Source organism: Mus caroli, chromosome 14, assembly GCF_900094665.2.
Source record: "Mus caroli chromosome 14, CAROLI_EIJ_v1.1, whole genome shotgun sequence".
NCBI classification, from domain to species: domain Eukaryota; kingdom Metazoa; phylum Chordata; class Mammalia; order Rodentia; family Muridae; genus Mus; species Mus caroli.
The window spans coordinates 110727591-110755575 of NC_034583.1; the positions used below are offsets into that span (position 1 = coordinate 110727591).

General features: G+C 44.7%; 1 protein-coding gene across 21 annotated transcripts in view; it reads right to left on the minus strand.

The window, feature by feature from the left end:
- The window catches only part of Dock9 (dedicator of cytokinesis 9), a 254169-nt gene that overhangs the window by 84208 nt on the left and 141976 nt on the right, over window positions 1–27985 (minus strand). For all 21 annotated transcript variants that reach the window (XM_029469291.1, XM_029469295.1, XM_029469284.1 and 18 more), the window contains exons 8-21: window positions 26583–26757; window positions 25354–25421; window positions 16686–16760; window positions 15038–15178; window positions 13475–13672; window positions 12984–13106; window positions 8935–9017; window positions 8282–8404; window positions 2974–3053; window positions 2697–2884; window positions 2463–2528; window positions 1744–1836; window positions 1238–1361; window positions 794–915 (exon numbers count right to left, since the gene is read on the minus strand). In XM_029469291.1, the coding sequence (XP_029325151.1) occupies window positions 794–915; window positions 1238–1361; window positions 1744–1836; window positions 2463–2528; window positions 2697–2884; window positions 2974–3053; window positions 8282–8404; window positions 8935–9017; window positions 12984–13106; window positions 13475–13672; window positions 15038–15178; window positions 16686–16760; window positions 25354–25421; window positions 26583–26757 (1659 nt within the window). The remainder of the gene's footprint in view (window positions 1–793; window positions 916–1237; window positions 1362–1743; window positions 1837–2462; window positions 2529–2696; window positions 2885–2973; window positions 3054–8281; window positions 8405–8934; window positions 9018–12983; window positions 13107–13474; window positions 13673–15037; window positions 15179–16685; window positions 16761–25353; window positions 25422–26582; window positions 26758–27985) is intronic.

The following is a 27985-nucleotide window of genomic DNA, read 5'->3' on the forward strand; positions in this document are numbered from 1 at the left end:
GTGAAGGTCTGAGGGCTCAAAGGGCTGGAGAGCTACATCTGGTCACAGCAGGAACGCAGCTGTGTCTGCATTCACAGCAGGAATGCAGCTGTGTCCGAATTTGTCTTTGCCAGTTTCTTCCCCTGAGCATACTCTTCCTCCTGGACGTTGTAAGTTGTCCCGTCTGCTGCAGCTATCAGAGACTGCTGTCCATTTCACTGGGAATGGGCCCTACTTCACCAGTGTCTCTTTATTTTCGGAGACAGGGTCTCACTATGTAGCCCTGTCTTGACTCTATATAGACCAGGCAGACCTCAAACTCACAGAGATTCACATCTGCCTCCTGAGCACTGGGATTAAAGGTGTGCACCACCACGCTTGGCTTCACAATTATCTTAATGAAGACCTAGTAAGATCAGGGCTCTAAGAAGCAATGAGGATGACTCCAGACAGAGCAGAATAGCCATGTGGGTAAGAGATTCACCTCTTGGGGTCTATATCAACTGGAAGGAAATTCCTGACACAGTTACTTCTCAGGAAGGCCCACACCAGGCCAGGAACCTCCGTGTCTCTCTGCTGCAGCACTGCCAGACCAGGCTTATAAAATGCCTGAACTATAATTCTGACGCCGTGTTAAGCATTATCAGAAGCAGCTCCTAACTGTGCACATTTACTTCAAAATTAATAAAGAAAACCAGATGTCAGGACTGATAAAAATCCTGCGTGCTATCTTTGCTGTGTGTTATTGTTTTTAGCCATTCATATTGTTTGCTAAAGAAACTGAGTTAAACCAAACAATCTTAAATCCTCATACCCTGCCCATGCCGAGCTCCTGGTAGCTGAGGTAGCCAGATGGCAGGTTAGCTGAGACGGGGATGTGCTGCTCATTCGTCAACACCCTTCCATCTTTCAGGAGAGGCAGCCAGGAAAAGCCAACTGTTGAGAACAAAGAACAACAACAACAACAAGAAAAATCCACCGTGAGCTCATGGACTCCTGGCAGGAGAGCCTGGCAAGTCTGAGCAACAACAACCGTCACCACCAATCAGAGCGGGTGATGATGCGAAGGCCTTGAGATAGCCTCTAACATCGAGTCTCTTCGGGGGTCAGACCACCATACCACTGGCTAGAAACCCACCAGAGCAACCCTTCCCAAAAGGGTGGATATTAAGACTCAAAATACGAGTAAGAAACGCTACTGTGCAGATGATGAAATGACAAACGGCTACAAAGGAAGGAAGGGAAGCTGGAGTCCCACCCTGCGTTTCCACAGCGTCCTTCTTCTTCGTGCTTCCTTTGGTGGAGTTATCGCAGCTGACGTGGAAGAAGGTGAACAGTAAATGGTGCCTCTCATGCAGCTGGGCGGGCAGCTCTATCTTGATCTGCAAAGGCAGAAGGACACTCGCCTGACATCCCATCCTGCAGTTCCTCTCTAAGAGAAAACCCACCGACTGATACACAGGACGATGCCATAGTGACCGGGTCCAAGGATGAGTCTCAAAGGAGTTTTGCTAGAACATTAGCTGTGGTACTCAAGGTGCGATTAAGAATTTTCTTTCATTTATTTGCAGTTGGCATTTTTGCTTTTAGCAACAAAGGTGTTACTTAAATTAAAAAAATATATATATGCAAAACAAACACCAATCCTAATGCTATGACTTTAGCATGTGAGGTAGTTTTTCTTGCACTGGCTGTGACAGGCAAGTAACTTCAAGCCTCTATTAAGACTGGTCAAACTGTGTCATCCCTTGAAGACATCGTTACCTCATCGTAGAATTCTGGGTTTTGTTGATGGTGTAGGACCGCGGCAAGGGCACTTCTCGTGAACACCGGGCCACCAGGTCTGCCATAAATGCACTAAATGGGAGAAACAGCATAAGCCAACACTGGGTTTCAGTGGATGGGGAAATTGGTCGTGTGTTTTACAGAAAGTGCCTCCTTCAATAGAAAGTTAACTACTCAGACTGCATCTGCCTGAGAGAGTCTGGGTCTGCAGGATGCTTCATGCTGGGGCCCTAGTGAACTAGAGATCTTCCCCAGTCAATGGCCCACCCCTTCCCATTCTGAAACCTTGTGATTCTTTTCACATGCCCACCCACACCTTTGCTTATATGATCCTTCTGTGCAAATGTCCTTTGCTTTTGAATATTCTCAAGAAATGAGCAACTCTTGAAATGGTACATACTCAATCCTTCTCCTTAGCAGGAGAGACTTTTCAATTACTTATGCCATGGCTCTTAGTGCCTAGTCAAAGTCTCATAATGGTGGGTATTTAATACACACTTACTGAGTTATGCACACAGAAGAGATCCCATCTCCAAAAAACAGCAAGAAAACATACAGTCAATTTGGACCAAGAACTTAACCTACACATTCTATGGCATTTAGCACAGGTTGTTATATAGTATAGCACCATATTATTTTGGGTTGTGTTAATCAAAATTAAAATGTGCCAATTATTTATATATATTTAAAAGACAAACCTTCAAGGGTTGAGAGTCTTCTTCATCAGAATCCTTGAACTCAATGCAGATAGCAATGTTTCTGGCCTGCAGAGGTAGATATAGGGGGTAGATATAGGTAAGAGAAAGATATAAGGGGGGGGGGGACCAATAACTATAACCATATACACACACACACACACTCACACACACAAATATTTATACAAGAGCCTAAGAGCTAAGTCATAAAGGAGACTTTTAAGTCTGTGCACTTGCCTTGGCAAACGACTTCTGGCTGTCATATTTCAAGTATTTTGGGTAAACATAAAGGTGATTGCTGTAGACTGTATAAGGCTGGGTGTGCTTGGGTATGCAGGGCACAAACTCCTCCACTTCAAAAGTGATAGGAGATTTACTGCAGGTTTCAAATTGCCTCATGGGAATGTATGATGAATTTAGATAATCTGAAAAGAAATGCCGAATCACACAGATCAGAGGAAAATCCAACTAAGTAAAAATGTAGGCTGTTTATTACACAGGACAGAACACTTACTAGGGAAGTCACAGGAAACACTGTCAATTGTAATGTCTAGATTGCCTAAAATCACTGGGAGTTTGGCCATCTTCTCAGGTCTGCAAACAAAAGAGAAAAAAATCAATATTATGAGGGAGGTTAACTGTGAAGTCTAAATTCTCAAGTGGCATTCCCAGGAAAAGGATATAAGTATATATTGTTCCTGGTAAGCGCTGCCACCGTTGTCAGAGAAACCAGCACAGCCCTTCTGACAACAGATCCCGCTTCCTCATAGACGGAAAAGTCCCTTCTCTCAAGTGTTTGCTCATCAAGGGTCCAGGAAAAGTTCCTATTCCTACCACCCACAGCTACCACACCATATTTTCTTTTTAAGATGGCTCAGTGGTTAAGAACACTGACTGTTCTTCCAGAGGTCCTGAGTTCAATTCCTAGGAACCACATGGTGTCTCACAACCACCTGTAATGGGATCCAATGCCCTCTTCTAATGTGTCTGAAGACAGCTACAGTGTACTCATATACATAAAATAAATAAATAAATCTTTAGGAAAAAAAGATTGGTTTATTTTTAGTCATGTGCACATGGGTATGGGGGAGAGTGTATGTGCGTGCGAATGCAGGTGTCCTGGAAGGCTGGAGGCATCTGATCCCTTGGAACCGGAGTTATAGGTGGTTGTGAGCCTGCCTGATGCAGGTGCTGAGAACCGATCATAGAACCTTGGGAAGATAATATTCACTTTATACGTTGGGACCTCAGAACAGGACTTATTTTTGTTCTGATAAAATTTCATCTTTTTATGTTTGAGCCATTTATAGTTGGCCCAAATATTCCTGAATCCAAGTTCTAACATCAAACATCTCTGTTCTGCCTAAGAGCTTCATGCCACGAAGGCATTTAATCAGCACAGTATGTGTTCATAACCGTCACTGATTATAACCTTATATTTCATAGAATACTGCCAAAAACGGGTTCTTCCGTCCTCTATTTCCATGTGGACACTAGCTCATTCATTATCCCTGACTAGTTACCCCAACAGTTGAACAGCTGCCCACTCATGCACTGACTCATTCATGGGATGTCTGTCACATGTAACCATGGCAAACACACTCTGCCAGGGATTTGCACTCCTCTGTGGCACTGGCCTAGCAAACCAATTTAAAAGAGATGTGCTCAAGATGTATGGCATGACATGTGCTGTTCCTGGGAAACAGGATGTTCATACATGATCTTTATAAGCCTCCTGCTTAGTCATGTCTTTCACTGCATTACCAAGAGACACCAAAGCTCAGGGGTACACTGGTTAGTTTTGTCAACTTGATACAAGCTAGGGTTATCCGGGATGAGAGAACTGGGAATACGCCTCCATCAGGCTGGCCTGTGGGAAAGGCTGAGATGTTTTCTTTATTCATGATTGCTATGAGAGTACCCAGCACACTGGATGGTACCACCCCTGGGCAGGAGGAGGTCTTGGGTTCTATAAGAAAGCAAACTGACCGAGCCATGAGGATCGAGCCAGTAAGCAGAATTCATCTGTGGCATGTGTCACAGCTCTTGCCTTGGTTTACCACAATGGACTGTGACACAGAAGTGTAAGCCAAATAAACCCTTCCCTCTCCGGGTTGCTTTTGGTCACTGTGTTTATCAACCACCCTTAGAAAGAATGTGGAGATGTAATTGTTAGTAAAATTAGGCACAGATGTTTTTGTTAGTGGTCGTGATGTAGAAAATCCAGGGGAACAATGTAGAGTTCGGAAAGGCACACACTTGAAAATTGAGCCAGGGATTTTTTGAGGTCAGGGAACAAGAACAGCGGCAGCCCAGCTAGTACCCGCTGACATGCCTTTCTTGCTAAGGCTGGGCTGGTGATAAGATGATTAATTTCTTGTATCCATTTTTGCCCTAGGCTTCCTAATATGATTTAGTAAAAGAATGTTAATGAGTAGATGTGCACCCTGAGGATTTAAACTAAAAAGGACTGGTTTTTTATATAAAACTTTAGATTTGTGATTAAGATTTTTTTTCCATAAAACTACTTTAAGGTAAGCAGTGACTGATCCCTTCTTTGTAACTTGTCGAAGTTGGCTGCGATAACTGACACTAAAATGACACTCAAACAGGGGCGTGAGGAGGTACACACACACACACACACACACCAGTGTTTCCATGTGGATAGGAGTCTCAGCTAGGGTACTGCAGACCACACACACACACACACACACACACACGCACACGCACACACACAAGTGCCAGGTTAGGACAGGTGAATAATCTAAGTTGATTCCTATGTGTTTCCCTTGGGATAAGGTAAATCTAAGGAAGTCGGTTCTTCATGAAACATATTATTAACATATACAGGAGGCAGCACATTCAACATTTGGCTGTATTCCCAATCTCAAAATGTTCCAACCTCCAGCTTTTAAGACTCTTCTGGCACTGCTATTACCCAGTGAGCAGCCTGTCTTAGAAAACTTGATCACCTGAATTAGATCATCATTCAAAACCCCAAGTTCTTCATCCACTATGATCAAAGACAATGTGGATGGAATACATACATCTTGGGGTGGGGTATCCCACAATCATGGGAGAGATTCTCATTTCTACTTTCCTTCTGTTTGTACTTGGGTACAACATCAGCTCCCTGACATCCCCAGAGCGAACCGGTCAGGAAGGCACTATCTCCACACCCTTGGCTTTCAGTTGGAAAGGTTCTGACCAAGAGAACTTAGGAAAGCTCAGTCTCACCCTGCACCATGCCTCTGTGCCCACTGTGAGAGATGTGTCGAGTGACCAGCAATGGGGACAGCAACTCTCTCGCGCTCCTCACCACCGTACACTTCCTCAGTGACACCCCCACAAAAACTCTTTGGGGAAATCAATACTCAGGCTGTGAATTTTATGCAAATATAAATTCTCTAGATGCACAGGGCCTTCATCTGACTCTTCATGTGAACAATTTAACACTACAACATCCCATTCAACAAGGAACAAGCCCCAGCCAAAGCTGTGAGGCTAAAGCTATGGCCGTACTATTTTCTTCAATGACTCGGAAACTGTATTATAAATAATACTTTCAAATGTAGGTACCTAAGAGGAGTGAGCTGCACCTCTCCCTAGTATCACCATCCACGAATGAATGGCATCTTTACCTTTTTATATAGATTTCCTTAAGAGGCAGATTTCAAATGATCGAAGTTTAGTTCAACAATCTTCACAGGAAATTTCTCTATCCTATATCATTTTTTTTTCCTGCCCCAACTATATGTGGGAATGACTTCTGAGAAACGATGTTTGAAGCTTGCCTACACAAATTCAGTGGTCATTCACCCATTCTGTAACCAAGATAATACTGTGCTTTGAGATATAATTGTGTTCCATTTCTTCTCACAATGTGGGGGTCAGCCTGTCTATACCTAATTGACCATTGAGAACAAACTATCAATGCAGAGAGATTATCTTGTGTGTTGTATGGATGCATCACCTGTCAATTTAAAAAGCCAATGGTCTATGGCTTAGACAGGAAATAGAGGTGGGACATCTGGGAGACAGAAGGGATTTTGGGATAGATCCAGGCGTGGGAGTTCGCCTAAGAAGATATAAGGAGACGAACACAGGGCACCTGAACACAGGTAGCCAGCCAGGTGGCAGAAAATAAAACAGCATATTTTAGTTACAATTTAGTCAGAAGTAGAGCCTAGCTATATGGCCAAGGTATTTGTCAGTATATTCCGAGTCTGATTCTTATTTCTGGGAACGTGAGGCTGGGAGAAAGAGTCAGGCCAAATTTCAACAAAATGGCACCCAACATAGGGCTCCATCTGTAAATGGGTTATTCTTAATATAAATGTAAACAATGAGTTAAACTGGTGGCTGTATTTCTTTACCTTATGCTGGCCCCCACTAACTACACAGAGAAGCCAAGATTTATTTAAAGCTCTACCACAATTGCTGAGCAGTGAAATGGTCTACCTTCCCTTTCTATGTTAGTCTTGTGTGTTTCCATAATCTCTCTCAGGCCCTCGTCTTCATGGCTCCAAACGTTCCAACCTCGCTGGTCTCAATCGCCCTCACTCTTTCCTCTGGTTGGCAGACATCATGCCCTAGTCTCTATTTTGCCCAGTTGTTGGGTGACCAACACTTACTGACAAGGCAGAGTAAGAATTGTAAGAATTGTTTACACAAAGCGGGAGATTATTTGTACAAATATTACGATGTCGTGTCTGGATTGAAACAAGATATGAGGGCAAAGAAATCAGCATTTGAGTAACACAAGGGTAAACTTTATACAGTGTACAGAAACATTATTCTTACACATCCATGTCACTATGCTCTGAGCTTCCTGTGAACTAACTCCTGAGCAGCAGGGAATCCACAGTTCTGGACATGTAATCTATGTTCAGTATTTCTCCGTTGTTACCCATCACAACATATGTGTGTATAAGATGTGGTAAATGGACTTAAGACCATTCCTTGAAAGCCACACTTCCCTGTCCAGACAAAACTGAAAGCCAACGTGTAGAGATAGGTTGAGAGTATCTGCTTATGTCTTTGTGTGCTGCTCTGAGGCACCTGTGAAAGATTAAGACAGGGACAGACAGGAAGATGGCCACTGGAAGACAGAGGCAGCCTGGAGTGATCTGCTACAAGCCAAGGAAAGCTCAGGGAACCAGAATAGCTGGGGGAGGCAGAAAGAATTGTCTCCTGCAGACCAGGGGAAGTGGTCATACCAACAGCCCTTTAAGCTTTTAGCTTGGAGTACCTTTCTTGGTATTATTAAGTGACCTGGGTTGCTGTAGTTACAGAAGCCTCTGGAAATGTATACACCCATCGATATGGACATTTAAAGTAAGGATTATGTAAATTATCATTTCCCCCACATTGGTTTAGAAGTACCAGGGGAGCCTTCACTCAATCTTGCAAGTCAGAAACCTGCCAACTGTTTATCTTTGTTTATCTTTTATCTCTTCTTCCTAACACCCATCAGGAAGCCACGGGCCAGTGACTGTACCTCTGACAAGTTGAAGCAGCCCACTGCTTCTGATTTCCTCCTGTAGGAGCTTTGCAGCAACCTTTCCATCTGACAGGTATCCTTCAAGTAGGCTCCACCCTGCCTGTGCTTCCCTCTACCCCACAACCCATGCCATGCACATCCAGTGAGAATTCAAGTTAAGAAGAACCATCCATCCCTTGTCCTTGAGGAAACACTCTGTTCACACGCACTTCTCTGCCCTGTGAACTCTGAGTGACATAATTTATACGGCTGTCCCCGTCTCTCCCTCCCCACCACAAAGCTCCTCGGGTAGACAAACAAGCAGCACCGTCAAACTCACTTCCGGAAGTCTGCGAGCAGCTTGAGCATGTCATCATTTGAAAGCTTATTGCTGTCTTGCCGGTAGATGGCAGAAAATCTGGCGTTTTTATCCAGGTTCCCAGAGGTGTCTTTAAACAACGTCCTGGAACAGAGAAACAACACTTCAAGAGCTGGGTTTCCGAAGACCAAAATAAGGACAGCTCTGGTCTCTGCACACAGACGAATTATGATTCCACTGGCTGTGGCCAACAGAAATCTCATTATCCCTCCAATGTGGTACGTATTAATGAGGATGACCACAACTAACTCAATTTACACAGAAAACAGTTTCAGCCAAAAGCCTGTACTGAGGAAACAGCACACACATTCATATGGGACACAGGAAGGGACACAGAGAGAGGACGCTCCGGGACTCTCCAGCTGCACCATCTGAGCTGCAGGCACGTGGCCAGGGCCTGGGCTCTCTCAGGACAAACCTCCTGTCTGCCCTACTGGAGTCCTCTCGGCCACGGGCCCTTGCTACGTGCATGTTCAGAATGGGTGGTTATTTACTTTTGACTTCACCAATTTAAATCTCTGACTCGGGATAATCAACTCAATACGTAGGCCTACTTGTCTGTTGGTCTATCTGTCCATCAGTCTACCCCAGTTATAAAGGGCGTTCTCCCTTACCTTGCTGCCCAGGCGAATGGCATCCTGTACTGTCCTAGTCTTTGGCATGCCTGCTTGGCATTCTTCAGCACCTTCTGGGCAACCTGGAACAACATACAGCCGTGAAATGCTCAGCCACAGGAGAACTGAGCCCTCACCATACCACCAGGCCCGGCTTACAGCACTGATATGGCTGAATTCAATCCCAGGGCAGACTTCTTTATTCAGCCCCTGGCAGTGAATCTCAAGGTTACAGATGTTACTTCCAAGAAGCTCGTATACCCTATTGGTCTTTGCAAACAAGAAGCAGGCTACTCTTTGGCCAGCATCCTTCCTCTGGCAGACTTTATTTCTTTTTGACTAAGGGCTAATTATAAGCCACTGAGGTATCCATGCCCAAATATCTGTTTAATGAATTTAATGACCAGAATGCTGTGTGTGTAAGAAGGAGCCTAAAGTCATTTATGCTGTGTGTATCAAAGTCAAACCAGCTTTTGAAAAACTGCTTACATCTGGGAGCCTTTGTTTCCTTCTAGGCTGGAGAATCAGGGTCACTGTCAGATAGCCTTGGCGCACGGCCTCACTATTCTGGGCCAACATCTGTATGCTGCAGGCCCTCCAGTGGTCTGCATATACCATCAAGTGTGAGAAGCACTCACTAAAAGACATAGGACAAGGGCAATAGAGACGCGCATCCAAAGGTCCATCAGAGCAGCTCTGTGCCTCTGCAGATCAGTAGATCAGTAGGTCTCTACGGTGTAATCCCTTCTCACTGAAAACCTCTGATTCTTCTACAAGCATGCTGTGGAAGACATCACTGTCTTCAAGGGCGAACCAGAAAACAATCCTGGTTCAAACAGACATCAGGAGAGTGTCTAGTACACCCTTTCATTTTAGTGTGTGTGTCTGTCTGTCTGTCTATCTCCCTCCCTCCCTCCCTGAGATCTGGGAGTACATGGTCTATGAACAAAGACCCAAGGCTTCCTCCCAAGGGCTTACATTAAAACATGCTCAATTTAACATTTTTTTTTTAAGATTTATTTATTTATTATATGTAAGTACACTGTAGCAGTCTTCAGACACTCCAGAAGAGGGCGCCAGATCTCGTTACGGGTGGTTGTGAGCCACCATGTGGTTGCTGGGACTTGAACTCTGGACCTTCGGAAGAGCAGTCGGGTGCTCTTACCCACTGAGCCATCTCACCAACCCTTAAGATTGTTATTTAGGCATCATAGTGCACACCTGCAATCCAAGCACTAGGAGACAGAGGCAGGAGGATCTCAAGCCAGTCTTAGCTGCATAGTAAGATCTTGCCTCAAACAAATCACTAAGGAAGGAACGGTGGCCTAGCACACCCAAGAGCCTGGATCTTATCTCAAGCATCACAAAAATTCCCTAAAAGGATTGAAGCAGTCATGAGAAAGTATACAGCAGGGTAAAATCCATGCCACACACAAGGGTGTAATAGATTTACATCTTCCTTTGTGGAGAATGAGAGTCAACTAAGGGCGCAGATAGAAAATACTTGTGGAAGCAGGAACTCAGTGCATGAGTCTCCTCTGGAGCCCTCCCCAACCCTGCACAATGAAGACCTGTTCCAAGTGATGTTCCAGGTGAATACTGCACAGCTTGGACAAAAGGAAGACAAAGCTTTAATTGGCAGAAGATAATATCACCATGGCAATCTATCCCAACTTCTCTCCGAGTGTGAGATGAGGTGAGCCTTGAGCCTTGATTTACTGAGACACTGTGGAGGAGTGAGTCATGCTGGGAAGCAGGCTGAAGAGAGGTTGGCCCACCATGATGCATCAGCATGGGCTGCCGGACTTTAGCTCCTACACGTGCAGGCAGAAGAAGGAACGTGGATGCATATGCACCTTGGAAGTGCGTTCTGCCAGCACAGCCTTATCTGAGGTCACTGTTGATTCACCAAAATAAAAAGGCTTAAAAGAACTTCTTAGCCAATGTTTTCCAGTCTTGGCTTTAAATACTAAGATGGCTCCTCTCCAGGAAACATATTCTACTCAACTTTTATCAGCCGAAAGAGTGTTTGAAGATGCTTGGTAGGTGGGCTTTTACTTGATGGGGGCTGGACTCAGGAATATTTTCATGGGATGTGTGGTGTTCTCAGCACTGCCTGTTTCGTGCCTGTGTGAGCCTTACCTTGGCCCTGTGAGGAACACAGGCTGGGCAATGTTGTTTTACTCACATGTGGGACACTGGGGCACAGAGGTGAGAGGCATCAGAAGTACCCTGGCAATGCTGGCCCTTGGCGCTCAGGCCTTCTTAATCCACGAATGTGTTCTTTAACAACTACTCTATACATCCTGGTGGCTGTGCCTAGGATGTACAGGTAGCTGTAGGAATGAAGTTTTCAAATCTCTGAGCCAACCTGGTAAACCTCTGCTTGAGGTCTGACATGTCCACTCACACTGGTTTGGCTGACCAGTCCTTCTTCATGCACAGAGGCCCTCTCTCAAATGAACACTTAATATCAAACCAAACCAACACCCTCTGAAAAGCTAAAACTGGCGTGGATGGCAGCACTCAACAGCTTTGTCCAACACAAAGGAACAGCTGTGAGAAAGCCACAGTCAATTGTCCTTTGCCACACCAGCCATGGGACAGCAAGAAAACAACTAAGGAGGTGTAGGTCTCTATTTTCTAAGTTTCTAGACTCAGTAACTTCTGATACTTAGTAACTCTATAATGTGGGTTACAATATGACTCCAGAACCCAAGGGGCACATCAACAATGGTTGACCGCAATACATGTGTTTTTAAACGAGACAAAGTTTAGTATCAAGCCGATAATTCCTTTGAAATACGAATTTGTCAGAACAGAATAGCAAATGATGTGTTTTATTTACATGTGAGAAGGCTTTCATTAAGGGCTGGAGAGATGGCTCAGTGGTTAAGAGAACACTGTTATTAAGAACTGGACACATAGGAGCTGGAACGTAGCAAAGGGACAGAATATACACTTGGCATGTGCCTACACCTGGGCTCTTCTACATGGGCAAAAAGAAACCAGGGACATAAAATCAAAATGGACAATCAAAGCCGGGCATGGTGGTGCACACCTTTAATCTCAGCACTCAGGAGGCAGAGGAAGGTGGATTTCTGAGTTCGAGGCCTGCCTGGTCTACAAAGTGAGTTCCAGGACAGCCAGGGCTACACAGAGAAACCCTGTCTCAAAAAAAAAAAAAAAAAAAAAAGGACAGTCAATAAATATGTGTAACTGCACTCTATGTTTTAATATTCATTTTTTTCATGTGTGGTGTGCATCATGCCTGATGTCTGCATGTGTAAGTAAAGATTGTGTACGTGTGTGTGCATGTCTGCACAAGTGTAAAGATTGTGTACATATGTGCATGTTTGCACATATGTATAAAGATTGTGTACATGTGTGTGCATATCTTCATGAGTGTGTAGAGACTGTGTACATGTGTGTGCACATCTGTATGAGTGTGTAGAGATTGTGTACACATGTGTGCACGTCTACATGAGTGTGTAGAGATTGTGTACACGGGTGTGCACATCTGCATGAGTGTGTAAAGACTGTGCATGAGTGTGTAGAGATTGTGTACATGTGTGTGCACGTCTACATGAGTGTGTAGAGATTGTGTACACGTGTGTGCACATCTGCATGAGTGTGTAGAGATTGTGTACACATGTGTGCACATCTGCATGAGTGTGTAAAGACTGTGTACATGTGTGTGCATGTTTATGGAGGACTGAGGTTGAATGTGGCATTGCCACTGATGGCTTGCCACACTGTTTACTGAGACCTAGCTCTCACTTGAACTTAGAGCCTGCTGATTCTCGCCAGTCCAGCAAGCCCACTTACCTTGTGGGTTCACTGTTTCATGAGTTCTGGGACTAGAGACAGGACAGATGTGGGTACTGGGGATTAGAACCCCAGTTCTCACACTTGCACGCAGAACCATCTCCCCAACCCAACTATCAAGTACAGTTTACCTCTGACCTCCTAGGTTTGTAATTTGGCACAAAAGCCATTCCTTACATTGTTACTTTTAAGTAATCACAAAACATGAAAGCCACTCATACCTTAGAAGAGTCTGAGCTTTTCATATACGGTTCAGCACAGTGCGTGATGCTTCCTTGGAGGACCTTCTCAATTCTGGCCACAAGAAATATGTCTGGGTGAGGACACGTGACTGAAAATATTCCCTAAGGAGACAATGGTTCTCTTCAGTCAGGAGAATCCACAGATGAATGGGAGAAGTCCCCTCACCACCAAAGCAGCAGAGGATAGTGTGACAGTCCAACCAGCGAGGAGACCAAGGCGGAACCCCTCAGGGGCTCCTCAGCCCATATCTGCTCAAAAAGTCTGCTTGGTGGCAAAGGTGAGCAGGAGAAGCCTTATGGAAATGAGTGACAGCCAGACCCCTTCTCCCTCTGTTTGCTTTCACTCCATAATTATATATATACCTTGCCCGATAATTACTGACCAAAGCTGCCCACCGATGCATGGCAAGGCCTCACTGAGCGTGTTTAATATGTAACAAGAGGAGTCTGAGTAGTGCAAATGCCCCTACCTGCTTCGGATACTGCATGGCTGTATGAAGGGCATCCTGGAAGGCAGGTGGGCTCTGGCCACCGTTCATCAGAGCTGGGGATGTGGGGGCCAGCATCTGCCGCACTGAGAAGTGGTTCAGGTCCACGTGGAAGTCAGCAGAAATCTTTCGGTTGTATTTTATGTCGAACAGGGACAGGGTGACAAAGAAAGGCTCGACCTGGAAAAAAAAAATAAAACCATCAATAAAACAGCATGATCATAAAGCCAGTTTGGACAGATGCTGCTGTATAAGGAGAGCGATGAGCTGTGTTTGTGACTGTCTCCTGGAGAAATGACTAGACGTGAAAACTTTTATCCCTTGTCACACAGACTGAGGCTATAAAGCATTTTTAAGAAACAAAACTTTCATCCCCGCTCCATGAGCTTTGCTATCAAATGCATGCTCTGCAGATAAGACGGCTGACCTCCTTGGAGCATCTAAGATGAAATCCATACCCTGGGACATCTTAAATCTGCCATCTTATTTTTGGCTACAACACCCCCTTATCCCGCCCCCACACACCCCAATGTAAGCCCTGCACATCTCTGGGCAAGGTTGGTGCACCCTGGCAGCAATGTAAGGAGAAACCTGTGACACCTGAAATTCTTCAACATTTAAAAGAAGAAACATTTATTCTTTTAAAATTATTTTGAAATTTGAGGACATTTTTATTAGAATTTAAATGTAAAAACCCCTTGGCAATTTAGCTGTAGATGTCAGCAGCTGCTCAGGGAGAACAGAGGGGAGAAAGCCATGCTTTTTAAGCCAGCAAAGAGGTCAGCTATGAGGTGGACAGGCAGCCGCGTGATGGGGAGGGGGCTTTTGAGAAGGCCAGAGTATCAAGAAAAGCACTCAGGTTCTGATAGCATTTGAAAGAAATCCAGAAAACGTGGGGAAGGGTGTAAATCCATGTGTGTGTGTGTGTGTGCGCGCCTTTGTGTGTGTGTATGTATGTATGTGTGCTATGTGTGTCTATGTGTGTGTGCTATGTGTGCCTCTGTGTGTGGATATGTGTGTGTGCTATGTGTGCCTCTCTGTGTGTGCTTCTGTGTGTATGTGTGTGTGATTCTGTGTGTACCTGTGTGTGTATGTGTATGTGCTATGTGTGCCTTTGTGTGTGTGTATGTGTGCATGCCTGTGTATGTGTGCCTCTATGTGTATGTATGTGTATGCCTGTGTGTGCTGTGTGTGTGTGTGCGTGTGTGTGTGTGTGTGTGCCTCTGTGTATTGTATATGCACACGCATATCCAGCGGAAATCTGTGGATGATTAGTTTATGTCGTGACTGTTCTGGGATTCTGGGAAGGAGATAGAATACAGTACTATGGAAGAGCTAATGATTCCACCTTTCTCTTCAGCATGCCTTAGGGTGAGCCAGAGGACTGACCCGCCCAGCCCAGGGTATAGACTTGACCTGGACTTTACTGCCCCTCTAACATTCTCTTCTCTAAAGACACAGAGTTGGGGGCAGGAGGAGACTCTGGTCCCTGCATGCTTTAGGCTGACTCTTTTTTAAAGCCTGACTTTTGGAAAGGGAAGTTACGTTTGTCGTGGGTCCTTCCTCGTTCTCTGCGACACAGCACTGCAGGTTAAAGGACAAATCGTTGCACTTGACGAGAATCCTTTTCCCAAACTTTTCTTCAAAGGGCTTCACTTCTGGTTCAGCGGATGAGAAGTCAAGTTTCTTTAAAAAGAGAATGTGGATATATAAACACGTGGCACTCCCACTAAAAATTCCAGCATGAATGCTCTAGGCTCCTAAAACCTGGAAAAGCTGTATACATACATCCACAACAGTGCTGCAACTTTGTTTTATATTTAGTAGACATATTTAATAGACAGATGCTATTAATCATGACAATCACATATATAAGGATATACCTGCTTAGACAGTCACATATGTGAGGATATACCTGCTTGGTGGATAATTATACAGGGATTAATGTTATAAACAACCTAAACATACATTGTGTAAGGACACATACATTGCATTATATATGTACAAACACACATGCATGTGTACATACAGGCATGCATACTCAGTAATAAAAAGGAAATTCAGGGCTGGGCCTGGTGACACATACTTGTAAACCCAGAACTAGAGAGGGAGAAGCAGGCAGCTCTCTGTGAGTTTGAGATCAGCCTGCCTTACAGAGTGAGTTTGAGGCCAGCCAGAGATACATAGTGAGATGTGGTCTTAAAAATAAAAGGAAATTTTGGATTGGGTAGACTGTGTGCCATACAAGCCTGAGGACCAGAGTGTGGAGAGAACCAACTCCTGAAGTTGCCCTCTGACCTCCATGTGTAGCTGAGGTTTCATAGCTCATGCGCTGCCTAACACACAGTAACAATCAATCGATGAACAAATCAGGGATGCTCCTTGGAAACATGTTAGGTAAAAGAAGATACAAGAGACAGACAGGTTCTGCAGGATTCCACATTGATGAGCTTGCTAAAATAGTTAATTCATAAAGATAAAAGGTGAACAGAGATGACTGGGGCTCAGGGATGGCAGGCACAGGGACTGCTATTGAAAAGAGTTTCAATTTGGAAAGACGAAAACATTCAATTCTTCTGGAAACAGATGGTGCAACAGTTGCAGAGAACTTATTTAATACCACCGAGTTGGTTTGTTTTTAATTTGAATTCTATTTTTCAAATGGCTAAAATTATAAGGTTTGTGCTATAGGCATGCTACCACAGTAAACGGCGTACAAACAGGAAGTCAGTGAAGAAACATAGAAAATGTTTATTATTAAAGCTAAGTGGGAGAGGCTGTTCTATTAAAGTACCCAAATGGGGGTGGGGGGGGTGGGGGGGGTTGGACAGCATTTAGGATGAAATATACCAGATCCTTGTCCCTTCTTGGCACCTCTGTGGCATTCGTCGCCCTGGGCCCTGAAGATCTTTGTCACAGTGTTTGGACACAGGTGTGGGTTACACGCACTCCCAGGCTTCTGTCAGGGACTGAGGCTAGTTGAGAAGTGTTACTGCCTCTGGGTGTCTGCAGTGATGTGGGCCATGCTCTAATGGTTATTTTCAGGGGTAGCTTATACAGATGGTCACTGTGGACCTCAAGATCCAGGCTGGTGCCTTTCCGGAAGCTGGCTAAACACTGCTCTCAATACTCAACAGTACTGAATATCAAACATTCATGACCTTTACATTTTAAATATTGAATTAGCTCTTACCTGGGTATCTGGGTCCAAGTAAAAAAGCTTCACTCTGCTCTCACTTTTCAATTTGATCTCTGCTTCTCTGGTGCTCTGCGGACAAAATAAAAAGTTTCTAGCTAACAAAATCCTTTGTTCTCCACCTCCCAGAGGTATTGAGGTATCTGAAAGCTGCCTGTGGTGGTTTAAATGAGAATGCCTGCCCCCCACCCCCACCTGCCATGAGGTTCATGTCTTTGAATGCTTCACCCCCAGTTGGTAGAACCGGGAAAGGAAGTATTGTTTGTTTTTTTTGTTTGGTTGGTTTTTGTTTGTTTGTTTGGTTGGTTTTGTTTTCTGTTTTTTTGAGACAAGGTTTCTTTGTGTAGCCCTGGCTGTCCTCGAACTCACTCTGTAGACCAAGCTGTACTGGAACTCAGAAATCTGCCTGCCTCTGCCTCCCAAGTGCTGGGATTAAAGGCCACTACTGCCCTGCTGGGAATTATTGTTGAAGGAGCTGCAATGCTTGGGGTGGGATTTGAAATTTGGAAAGCCCACACTAATACAAGCTAGCTTTCTCCCTCTCTGCTTTGAGCATGTAGAATGAGATGTGAGTTCTCAGCTATTGCTTCTGCACCAGGCCTGCCTACTTGCTGCCATGATCCCAACCACACACTCATGGATTCTGACCCTCTGAAGCTGTAAGCAAGCCCCAAACAAACTCTTTCTTATATAATTTGTCTTGATTGTGGTATCTCTTCACAATAGTGGGAAAGTATGATAGATTCATCTACAAATGTGGCCTATGAGACAACGCCACATGGTCTCTGGGAGGCAGCGGCACGCCAACCATGGTGGCATAGGTAGCTTGGGCTGTAATGCTGTAGGAGAGACACTGCTGGCACTGATACCCCAGGAGGCTTTGCGTATGGCTGTGTCTGTGAGGTTTCCAACTGGAATCTCTCAGTAGATGGACACAGACTGAGTTCCAGATTTGGAGACCATCACCGTGCAGATGAGGACAGAAGACTTGATATGATTCCTCAGGGAGAGTGGAGGTGAGATGGCAGGCAGAGGAGAAGCCACAGACAGACACAAACGTACGGTGGCATGTCAGCAATGGAGACGCAGGACTTGGAGGGTGTGTGTGAAAGAGGCTTCTAGATTCACCAGACTCAAGCACCTTTAACCTCCTTACTGATCTTGCCTGTAGTTTGCCATTCGTTTTCACAGATACTATGGACAATAATGTGCTCTCATCATCTGATACTTTCCCCACAGACAGACATCACCTCTCTGCCCTAGACAATGGGACAGTGACAGCCACAGTATCTTCTCTGTTGATGGCTGAGTGACGTCTATTATTGTGTCTCTAATTGAAGCTGACGAGAAATTAAGAATCTTACCAATTTTTCAGTCACTAAGTTGTTATAATGGGTCCTTGGCTGTGGCTCAAAACTCCCATGACTATATTTAACCTATTTGCAAATGAAATGACATTCATAATGAGCTCTCTGAGCCAACTGGCCTCCCTCTCTGGACTTCTGGTTTCTGAGGAAAAAGAATGTACAAGATGATGCCCCAGGCGGTAGCCACAGCAACTTTTATCGTGGTAGCATTTTTGAGTGACCTCTTGGAGGTCAGGGGGGCTCTGCATCTCCTGTTCCTGCTTCCCATGTAGAATACGTCCCTGTGGTAGAGGCAGGCTCTCTCCATACAGAGTATGAGAGCGCTTCATCTCACTACATCTCTCTCTCTTTTTTTTTTTTTAACACACACAAAAAAAACTGGACCACATGTAAGTGGAATTTACTTAAGTGACCCCAAAGAGCATGCTGTCAACTGTGGGGAGATTCTCTAGAGCCATGGTGACTGGAAGTGGCAAGCAGTACTGTATGCTAATCCTGGATTGAGTTCTTCTCAAAGGCAAAGACTGCTGGACACAATGGCTGGTGTCTTCCTGGAAGCTGCTTGCTATCTAAGTTGACTGTGCCGGGAGAAACTAGCAGAGGCCGCAAAACTACTCTGAGGTCTTCAGAACTGGAGAGCGAAGAAGATGTATGCATTAAAAAAGAAAAGTATATTTGTAGCCAAAGTAGACACAAAGCTTCCAAACATGGGCACTGCCACCCAGGGAATATGTCCTGTTAGGAAAGAAGACAGATTCTGAGGAGCAAAAGCCATGATCTACCTCATACAGCTGCTGGGCCACGAGCTAGACAAAAAGCAAGACCAGATTCTTAAAGTTCCTGTTGTCCCTCCCAAGGCCCAGAATCACTCATCAAACCAAAGGAAAGCACAATACATGGTGGCTGAAGGATATTAAGTAAGACAGGATCTAGGAAGCAAGAACATGGCTCAGGGCGGGCGAGGCTTCATGAAGGAAATAATAAATGCTTGGAATACTAATGACTACAAAAGCTGATTTTAGTTGGCAACAGCCAGTATCTATTGCTAGATATTCTCCTTGATGCCCATTTAAGCTTTCATAATCTGAGGCTGTAGTAACAGCACATATCCACCATGATGGATGCCTCCTCTACCTTAATCCCCAGTACCACAAGATAATAACTGAGAAATTACCCAGCCTTCAAAGGCTGGTACTTTTGTTATCCCTGATCATCAAAGACAAGGTGCTAAGGCAGGGCCCTAAGTGATTTTTCCAGTTTCAACATCAAATAGAATCTCATATTTTAACGTGTGCCATCTTATTTAAAAGCCCAGATCTTTAACTATTCCACAAGACAAAAAGGGAAAAAATATTTAATAAAATGAAGACTACAATAAAAAATAAAGAAAAAGAAAAAAAAATGAGTGGATAAGTTAAACATAAAGCAGAAACCCAAAGAGCAAATAAACACATAAAATCACAAAACCAAAAACCACAACAAACAAATAACAACAACAACAAAAACAGTGATTGGCAGAAGACAGATGTTGTAGACTAAAATAGTCTTTAAATAAAACTTTGGAAATAAGGCAGAGAAACAGGAATATAAACTGTCATATTCTTTAAGTCCAAAACCTAGCAGTATCTAAAACATCAAAAACACAACATTCTTTGGCCTAGAATCCCAGTTTGGAAAGGTCCTTCTGAAATAGGAGTTCACAGATGACACGTCATAATGCTTACCGTACAATTTACAGAGGCTGAAACCCCAGTATCACCTAAATGTTCCTAAAAGTACATGGCTGAATAATGCATACACTATCCACCAACGAACAACCTTGACTTGTGCGTGGTCCATCTTCAAAGAGACTGTCCCCTCTGCTGACACAGAGACGCCCATGAGATACGTTTTAATGGTAGAAAAACTATCAAAGTAACTGGCAAATCACGAGCACACTTAGGAAGTAGATAAAAGTCTTGCGCATGCACATACACATTCTCTCTGTGCCCAGTGTGGCACTAGAGGAATCACAGCAGGTTACCACTAGAGTTCTCAGGAAGAGGAGGACAATCATGAGGATAAAAGAGTGACTTCTTTACCCAACACGGGCAGTTTTACTGACAGGAAGCATAAAAGCAAAATCTTAATCAATGTTTGGTAAGGATACGTATAATATGCACTTTCACAGCCAAGGTGCCCACAAAAATACAGCTGTTAAAAAAAATTATCCCAAGACTATGCAATTGAGCGCATTTCAGGGTGGCAGGATTCAGTCCTGCTCTGAAAATAGACTGTGGTCGGCCAGTCCAGAGTGGCTCTAGGAGCTTCCTTCAGACAGCCGTGGCTGCATCCTGGCCGCGGCCTGCTTTCTATTTTAGATTCAGTAGAGAGAGAAATGTGCGGGGAAATGGACAGGAGCAGAGCGACTTTCCCTAGAACCTGTCACTTGCACACTCGGCAAAGAGAAGGACTCAGCCAAAAGAGCCAAACCAAAACAAACAAACAAAAATACCTCCTATCCCACACAGTAAACCTTAAGCTCAGTCACCGACATTCTCACGTTTCCAGAAAAGACAGTGATGTATCTCTAGTTTTCTGTGAGCCGAAGAAATGATTTAAAATGAAAAATCTATGGGCAATTTTACTTATTTGAAGGTGCTGTATTACACGAAAAATACTGTGTTGAGTCATTTAGACAAAATGAAATAAAACAGTTAGCAAAATCCCCTGAAACCAAAATATGTAATTCTTTAAGAGACTGTTATGTGCATGGGTTGGTTTGACTGTATGCATGTCTTTGAACCATGTACCCATAGACACCCGAGGACAGTATCTGATCCCCTGGAACTGGAGACTCGGATGGTTATGAGCTGCCATGTAGGCGCTAGGAATCTAATACGCCCCCCCCCTCCCCCCAGAAGAGCAGCTCGTGCTTTTAACAACAGAGCCATCTCTCCAGCCCCCAGATTAATTACTTTAAAAAATTTTTTTTATTTATATGAGAACACTGTAGCTGTCTTCAGACACACAGGAGAGAACATCAGATCCCATTACAGAGGGTTGTGAGTCACCATGTGGTTGCTGGGAATTGAACTCAGGATCTCTGGAAGAGCAGTCAGTGCTCTTATCCAATGAGCCATCCTCCCCCCCACCCCTACACACACACACCAATTATTTACTTCTTAAATTAAAAGGCTACCATAACACATATTTACTGCATATATGAGATTTAACTCAAAAGGACTTACATTTCACCTCAAGACACAAAGCCAGGCTAGAACTTTCTAGAATTAGAAGGCTTATCAACGGAATGACTGCCAAACTGCAGCCAATCCCTCTGTGTAATAATGGCATCGTTTTCTGGTTTGAGACTTAGGGAAGGAAGTGTTTGTTACAAACTTGGCTTTAAAACTCTTATTAAAATGTGTCCAGGAAACCACACGGGTTCCCACAAGTCCTGTTGAGCATGGTCCCCAGCCCTTATCCAGCCTCAAAGAGACTATAAAGTTGCAGACACCACTTTCTCTGTCCTGTATTCAACTATGAAAGGTTTACCTGTAAAGAAAAGTTCTTTGACTTCGAGATAAAATGATAAGAAACTGAATGGAAGCTTTTGGAGTCACGTGAGATGCCTCTCTTTCAGAATACAAGATGATAAGCTGTGATGTTTGCCCTACTATCCCCAGAAGAAAATAAAGGAAGAGAGTTGAGGTTTTCTTCACATCTCCTCTACACAAGAAGGCAACACACACCCTCCAGCCTCATCTAACATCAAGGCAATCAGAGGGAGGAGCTCCCCGAGTTCTAGAAGAAACCAACTTGCTGGTTCACAGAGGCCTTTTAAATATAAATACTTACAATTATAGACTGATGCTATGTGTTTTGTTATATTTACAATAAAAACTGTTTGCTTCCCTGCTAGACAATAGGAGGAAAAGATCAAGTTTTAGGGTAAATACAGTCTGTCCCTGATATGGAAACAGTAAAGATGCGCCTATTCTCCAAGAATAAGCAAAGACTCCAAGAACACACGGACAACCCTGAAAATCCAAGTCGGCTTCACTCACATCATGAGGCTAGTCCATAATATTCCAGAATGAAGCATCAGTTATTTTGCACTGAAACAACTTCCCGTCAGACATTTCCTGTTTGTCCAAGTGTGGGTCTCAGTGGAGAAAACAAAAGCCAGAGGAACAGGATGAGTTAGGCAACGACAGCTGTCCAGAGAGGATTTGGCCATTAAGTTACCCCCAGCTACCTTTGCCTGGCCCCATTGTCCCAGGCATCCTCCCTTTACAGTCTTCACACTGCCTAGGCCTCCCATCAAATGCTTCCTCACCTCTGCTTCCCCTACTTCTTTACCCAGAGAATATTCCCCATCTCCCCCTTACCACACACACTTCATCTGACTCTGTAACATGGGACTCATTCCTCCTGAAAACAGGATGTCCATTTGCTAGCCAGTTCCCATGCTCCCTCAACAAATGAGCACTGTAACAGGAGGCGATAAACAGCTGGGCTGACCACAAAGGGACCAGGCATAGGCAGGCAGCCTCCAGGTAAAGCCTGGTCCCTCACAACACAACTGTGAAAAGGTCAGCATTCTGAAGGCACAGGGACTGACAGATCCACAGGTCCAGCGATCCTCCCGGGAACACCTGGGAGAAGGACAATACACTTCCCCCTTTTGTCCCCTTTGTTTTCTGCCAGGTACCAGAAGACAAAGCTAAAATTCCTATGCATCTTCATAGGGGAAAAAAATTGGATTTCTTTGTTGGCTTTGCTTTGGCCAAGACAGAGTTTTGCTATGAGCCAGGCTGACCCTGAACTTGCATTCCTCCTACTTTGCCTCCCCAGTGGTGTGCCGCCATGCCTGGCTTGAAAATGCAGGTGTTAAATAACCAATGTGGGACTCAAAGAACCTGAGCTGTTTCTTAGGTGACCACGCTGTTCACTGCTAGAAAGTTCTTTCTGGTTTATAGGTTGCATAAGTGTGCTGCTTCAATAAACTAAGAGTCAAGCAGTTCTAACCCGTTGCTATGGGGTCCTCTGAGCATCCAGAAATAAAGATGCATGCATGTATGGGTGTCAAACGAGGCCTAGGCTTCCTAACACGATGGGGTGAGGGGTGCAACTCAGTGATAGTGTATTGGTCTACCATATCCAAGGCCCTGGGTTTCAGACACACACACAGACACACATACAGACATACACACAGACACATACACATACAGACACACACAGAGACATAACACACAGACTCAACACACAAACACACAGAGACAGACACACACATACACAGACACACAGACATATGCACATACACAGAAACAGACACTCACACAGAAACAGGCATGCAGATATACACAGGCACACAGAAATACACATACACACACAGGCAGACACACACACAGACACATATACAGATACACACCACATACAAACACACAAAAACAGACACATGCACAGGCATACAACACAGGCATACAGAGACACAGAGACTGACACATGCACACACATACACACACACATACACACACACACACACACACACACACACACACACACACACACAGGAGGAAAAGCAAGAAAATAAACATAGAAGCCAGAACCCAAAACTCCTCCAGGCTAGGCATAGGTTACAATGAGGGCTCTAAAGTTAGCTTTAATAGGCAGGTGCTAAAAACATTCTGTGGAAACAGCTAAGTCCTGAGGAAAAACAATACCCACAGTTCCAGCCAGGAAAATTTATATTGAGAAAGGTCAATGCTGAATGCTAGTCTAGTTGCAATCCTATATTGACACAGCATGATTCTATTATAGTGCTTAACATGTGGGTGTGTACAGTCACCATTTTACTTTATTATTAAAAAACAAAACAGAAAGGTAAGGACACAAAAAGAATGAGGGAGAGTGAAGACAAAGGCGTCGCTCATTTAAAAGAATCATGCACACATGCACACACGCACAGACACATGCATGCACGCGCACATACATACACACACACACACCCATATGCACATGTACACACAGGAGATCAGGCCAAGGATACTCATTGTAGAATTGTTCGAAGTAAGAAAAAATGGAATTAGCCTAAGAGCTAAAATGTTTCTACAGTACAATAAAAATGACTGACCACATCTGTACCCGAAACAAGGCTAAATGAGATGGTACTGAACATCAGAGCAAAGTACACAGAAAAGCAACTTTCAAACATCCAGAATCAACACCCTGCGTCCTCATGGTGAAATACTTGTAAAAACACGGAACGCAATGAAAGTAAAAGGTTTGTGGCTGCGGCTGGGGCTGTGGCTCGAAGGAGAATGGGAGCAAAGGCAGTGCCTGAAGGATGCGCCTGCCACTGAGGTGGTGGCAGAGGCAGCACTGGCTCTGGTAGAGAGGCAACACAACATGGCTGTTTTGTTTTCCCTTGTGCTTTCCAGTGACTCTGGGGTTTTTCAAAGTTACAAAGCACGCACGAAGGGAAGAGCCCAGCTTTGCGGTTGTTCTCCTGCTGATCCAGGTGATCTGGCCACACGCTTCGTAACCCAGCAGCTCCTCTTTAGTGGCAGTGACAAGATTACCACAATCACCCTCTTGGGAACTGTGGCTATTGAGTAGATAAGAGCACCCAAGTGTGCTGGCTCATTTATGTCAGCTTGACATGAGTTAAGTCATCTGAGAAGATGCCCTAGCCAGGCTGGCCTGTGGGCTAGCCCGTGGTTCATTTTCTTAACTGATGATTGATGAGGGAGGGTCCAGCTCACTATGGACAGAGCCATCCTGGGCTGCTGGTCCTGGTGCTATAATAAAGCAGATCTGAGTAAGCCATGGAAAAGAAAACCAGCCAGCAGCGTTACGCCATGGCCTCTGCTTCAGATCCTGACTCCAGTTTGCTGATCCGAGTTTCTGCCCTGATTTCTTCCCTCAGTGATGGTGTATGGCCTGAGAGTTGTAAGCTCTTGGGTCACCCTTTCCTCTCCAAGTTGCTTTTGGTCATGGTGTTTTTCACAGCAACAGTAGCATTAACTAAGGCACCAGTGAACATAATTTAAGTAAAAGAAGTCTGAACAGAAAGAATACGTAGGAAGACAGTACAATGGCAGCATTTAAAAAAATAGCAACACACTTTGTAGGGTATTTTCTGGAGAACAGACTGAAGTGTCTGTCACTCGTGTAAAATAATTCCCACCCTCTCACATTCACCCCAGAAAGCAGACAGTGGCAATCACAGCAACAGTGCCGCCATACAGGAGAGCCATGGAATGAGAGGCACCCAGCCCTCACAGGAGGGTGGTGTGTGAGGATAGCCTCACCTTGGCAAGTTCAGGCAGGTAGCTGTCCAAACCGGAACCAGAACCTTCCAGTTTGCTCTGCTCGTCATCTAAATGGCAAAAGAGATCAACTGAGTTGTATGTAGTTGATACTTTCTCGTGTAATACAAGCAAAGGAACCCAAATGCAGTGGTTCTCAGGTCTGAAAGAGCATTCCAAGCAGCTGGGGGCTTTGGAGTGACACTGATGGCAATGCCCAGCATGGAGAGTGGTGGTCCAAGACCTTGTACAGCTAAAATCCGCTAACCTCAGCTCCCCTCACACTAGAACTGATGTCAGCCACACTCCATCAGTCAGAAGCTAGGGTGGGACCAAGGGTATGAGGGAACAGCCAGGGCTGGGGATCTCTTATGGGCTTGAAGTACAATATGAACACGCATCAAAAACATGGCCTGAGTGCCCTGCAATCTGGAGTAAGAGTCTTGCCATGTTCACTTCATCCTGAACATTCCAAAAGGGGATAACAACAGGAACTTTCCCACTTTAAAGATGGATTTCCCACCAGTGGCTGGAGGTAGTTATTCTTTTCTTTTTTTCCTTTTCTTTTTTTTTTTTAATTACTTAAAAACTTTTATTTTTACGTAAAGATAGGTTGTCGTGTAGCCCAGGCTAGCCTTGAATGTGCTGTGTAGCCAAAGACGACCCTCTGATCCTCCTGCGCCACAGGTGTGTGCCACCACACAGGGTCTGTGCAGTACTGGGAACCTAAGGCTTCATTCATGACAGGCAAGCGCCCCACCAACCCAACTACATCCCTAGTTCATAGTCCCATTTCCAGGTAAAATTCGAGACTCATAATAGTTTGTCCCAGGTTACATAGCTGAAGAAGTGCCTGCCCCACCATGAGTGTGGCTGTTCCTGTTACATACTCCCCACACAAACTCCAAGGTACTAACTCTTTCTGTTTTTTGTTCTTCTGAGACAGGGACATTATGTAGCTCCAGTTGACTTGAAACTCCCTGCACAGTTGACTGGGCTACCTCAAAACCTCTGCCTCTTGCCTCTGCTCCCCACATGCTAGGATTATAGGCAACACCCATGTCTGGCTTCAGGGCAGTCAAGTCTAATGTGACAGAAACCTTTGCTGACAAACTGTGAAAGGCTCACATCTTCCTACCTCTTGTGGACCTTTACAGTCAGTCCTCCTTCTTCCTGGGGAAAGTAGGAGTGGCCACGCAGTGTGCGCGCTGAGGGAAACTGCACCCACCTACCTTCATGAGAGTCCCCGTTCCGCTTTTCTTGCATTGCGGCTTCAAAGTTGAGCTGGAGGATCTTGTTGAGTACAGTGACCCACTCCTCCATCTCTGCCTCGCTGTCTGCGGCCAGAAGGTAACTGCTTTTGTCTTGCATCTTGAGCTCAAAAGCGAAGCGCCTGACTCTGTTGTTCTGAGGTAGAAACCAGGAAAGAGACAAGTCGGGAAGGGGCTCAAGACAGTCTGCCATACTTGTTAATGGTGCCATCTTATTGGCTCTCCGACGCCCCATTAAAACCGAAAATCCCTCCAGAAGTCACAGTCCACCTCTTCATGTGATTAATTAACTGTCTTTTAAAACTATGTATTTAGTTTACATATTTGATTTGTCTGCGTGTATGTATATACACCATGTGTGTGTGTGGCTTGTCCAGAAGGTCACAAGAGACCAGCAGATCCCCTGGAACTGGAGCTACAGATGGCTGTGAGCCAGCACGGGGTTCTGGGAATGGAAACCTGGTTTGTCTGAAAAAGCAGCTCACGCTAGGGCTGGAGCGATAGCTAAGAGCATTTGCTGCTCTCTCTCTCTTTTTTTAATCTTTAGATTTATTTTTATTTATTCTAAACTGTATTTCCATGTGTGTATGTGCAAGTGAGTGCAGGTGCCTTCACAGGCCATCACGGCTCTGAAGCTGGAGTTAAAGACTTAGGAGCCGATTGACATGGGTATGACGCTCACATTCATTCATCTCTCTGCTCGGGGGGGCTCTTCTACATACTGCACTGTTTGCAGCATCCTGGCCTCCTCCTACCACATGCCAGTGGAACAGCTATGGGTCAAACATCTCCAGACACTGACAAGCATGTCTGGAGACAAACACCCCGGCCGGACCCAGGACACTAGACAGACTCGTCTCTGAAGAACAGTCCACACAGGCTGAAGGAGGAGGTGTCATAGGAGCAGTCAGTCCCACTGACTGCTGTGTGGTCAGAACACCCCAACACCCCCTGAAATCTCAGACAGTTATATGCAGTTTGTGGACCCTTCTCAGTGTAGCGCCCAGGCACAAGGTGACCCTCCCAAAGGCCCGTCACTTCTGGAGCTGTTTTTAGAAGCCTGAAGCTAAGTGCTTCTCTGGGCAAGGCTATAAAACGACTTTGCACAGACCATCTGCCACCGGCTCGGTAAATGCCACCTTGGGTCTCCATTAAATGCAAAGGTAGGAATCAAAGAAGGAGTGAAAGGCTGAGAATGGACTTCTTCCCATGACAAAAAAAAAAAAAAAAAAAAAAAAAAAAAAAAAAAAAAAAATCCCAAAATACTTTTTTCCCCAAAACCACTTAAATCACAACTTTTTGTTTCTGTTTTTGTTGGAGACAGGGACTCATGTAAGCCAGGCTGGCCTCAAACACCCTGCGTA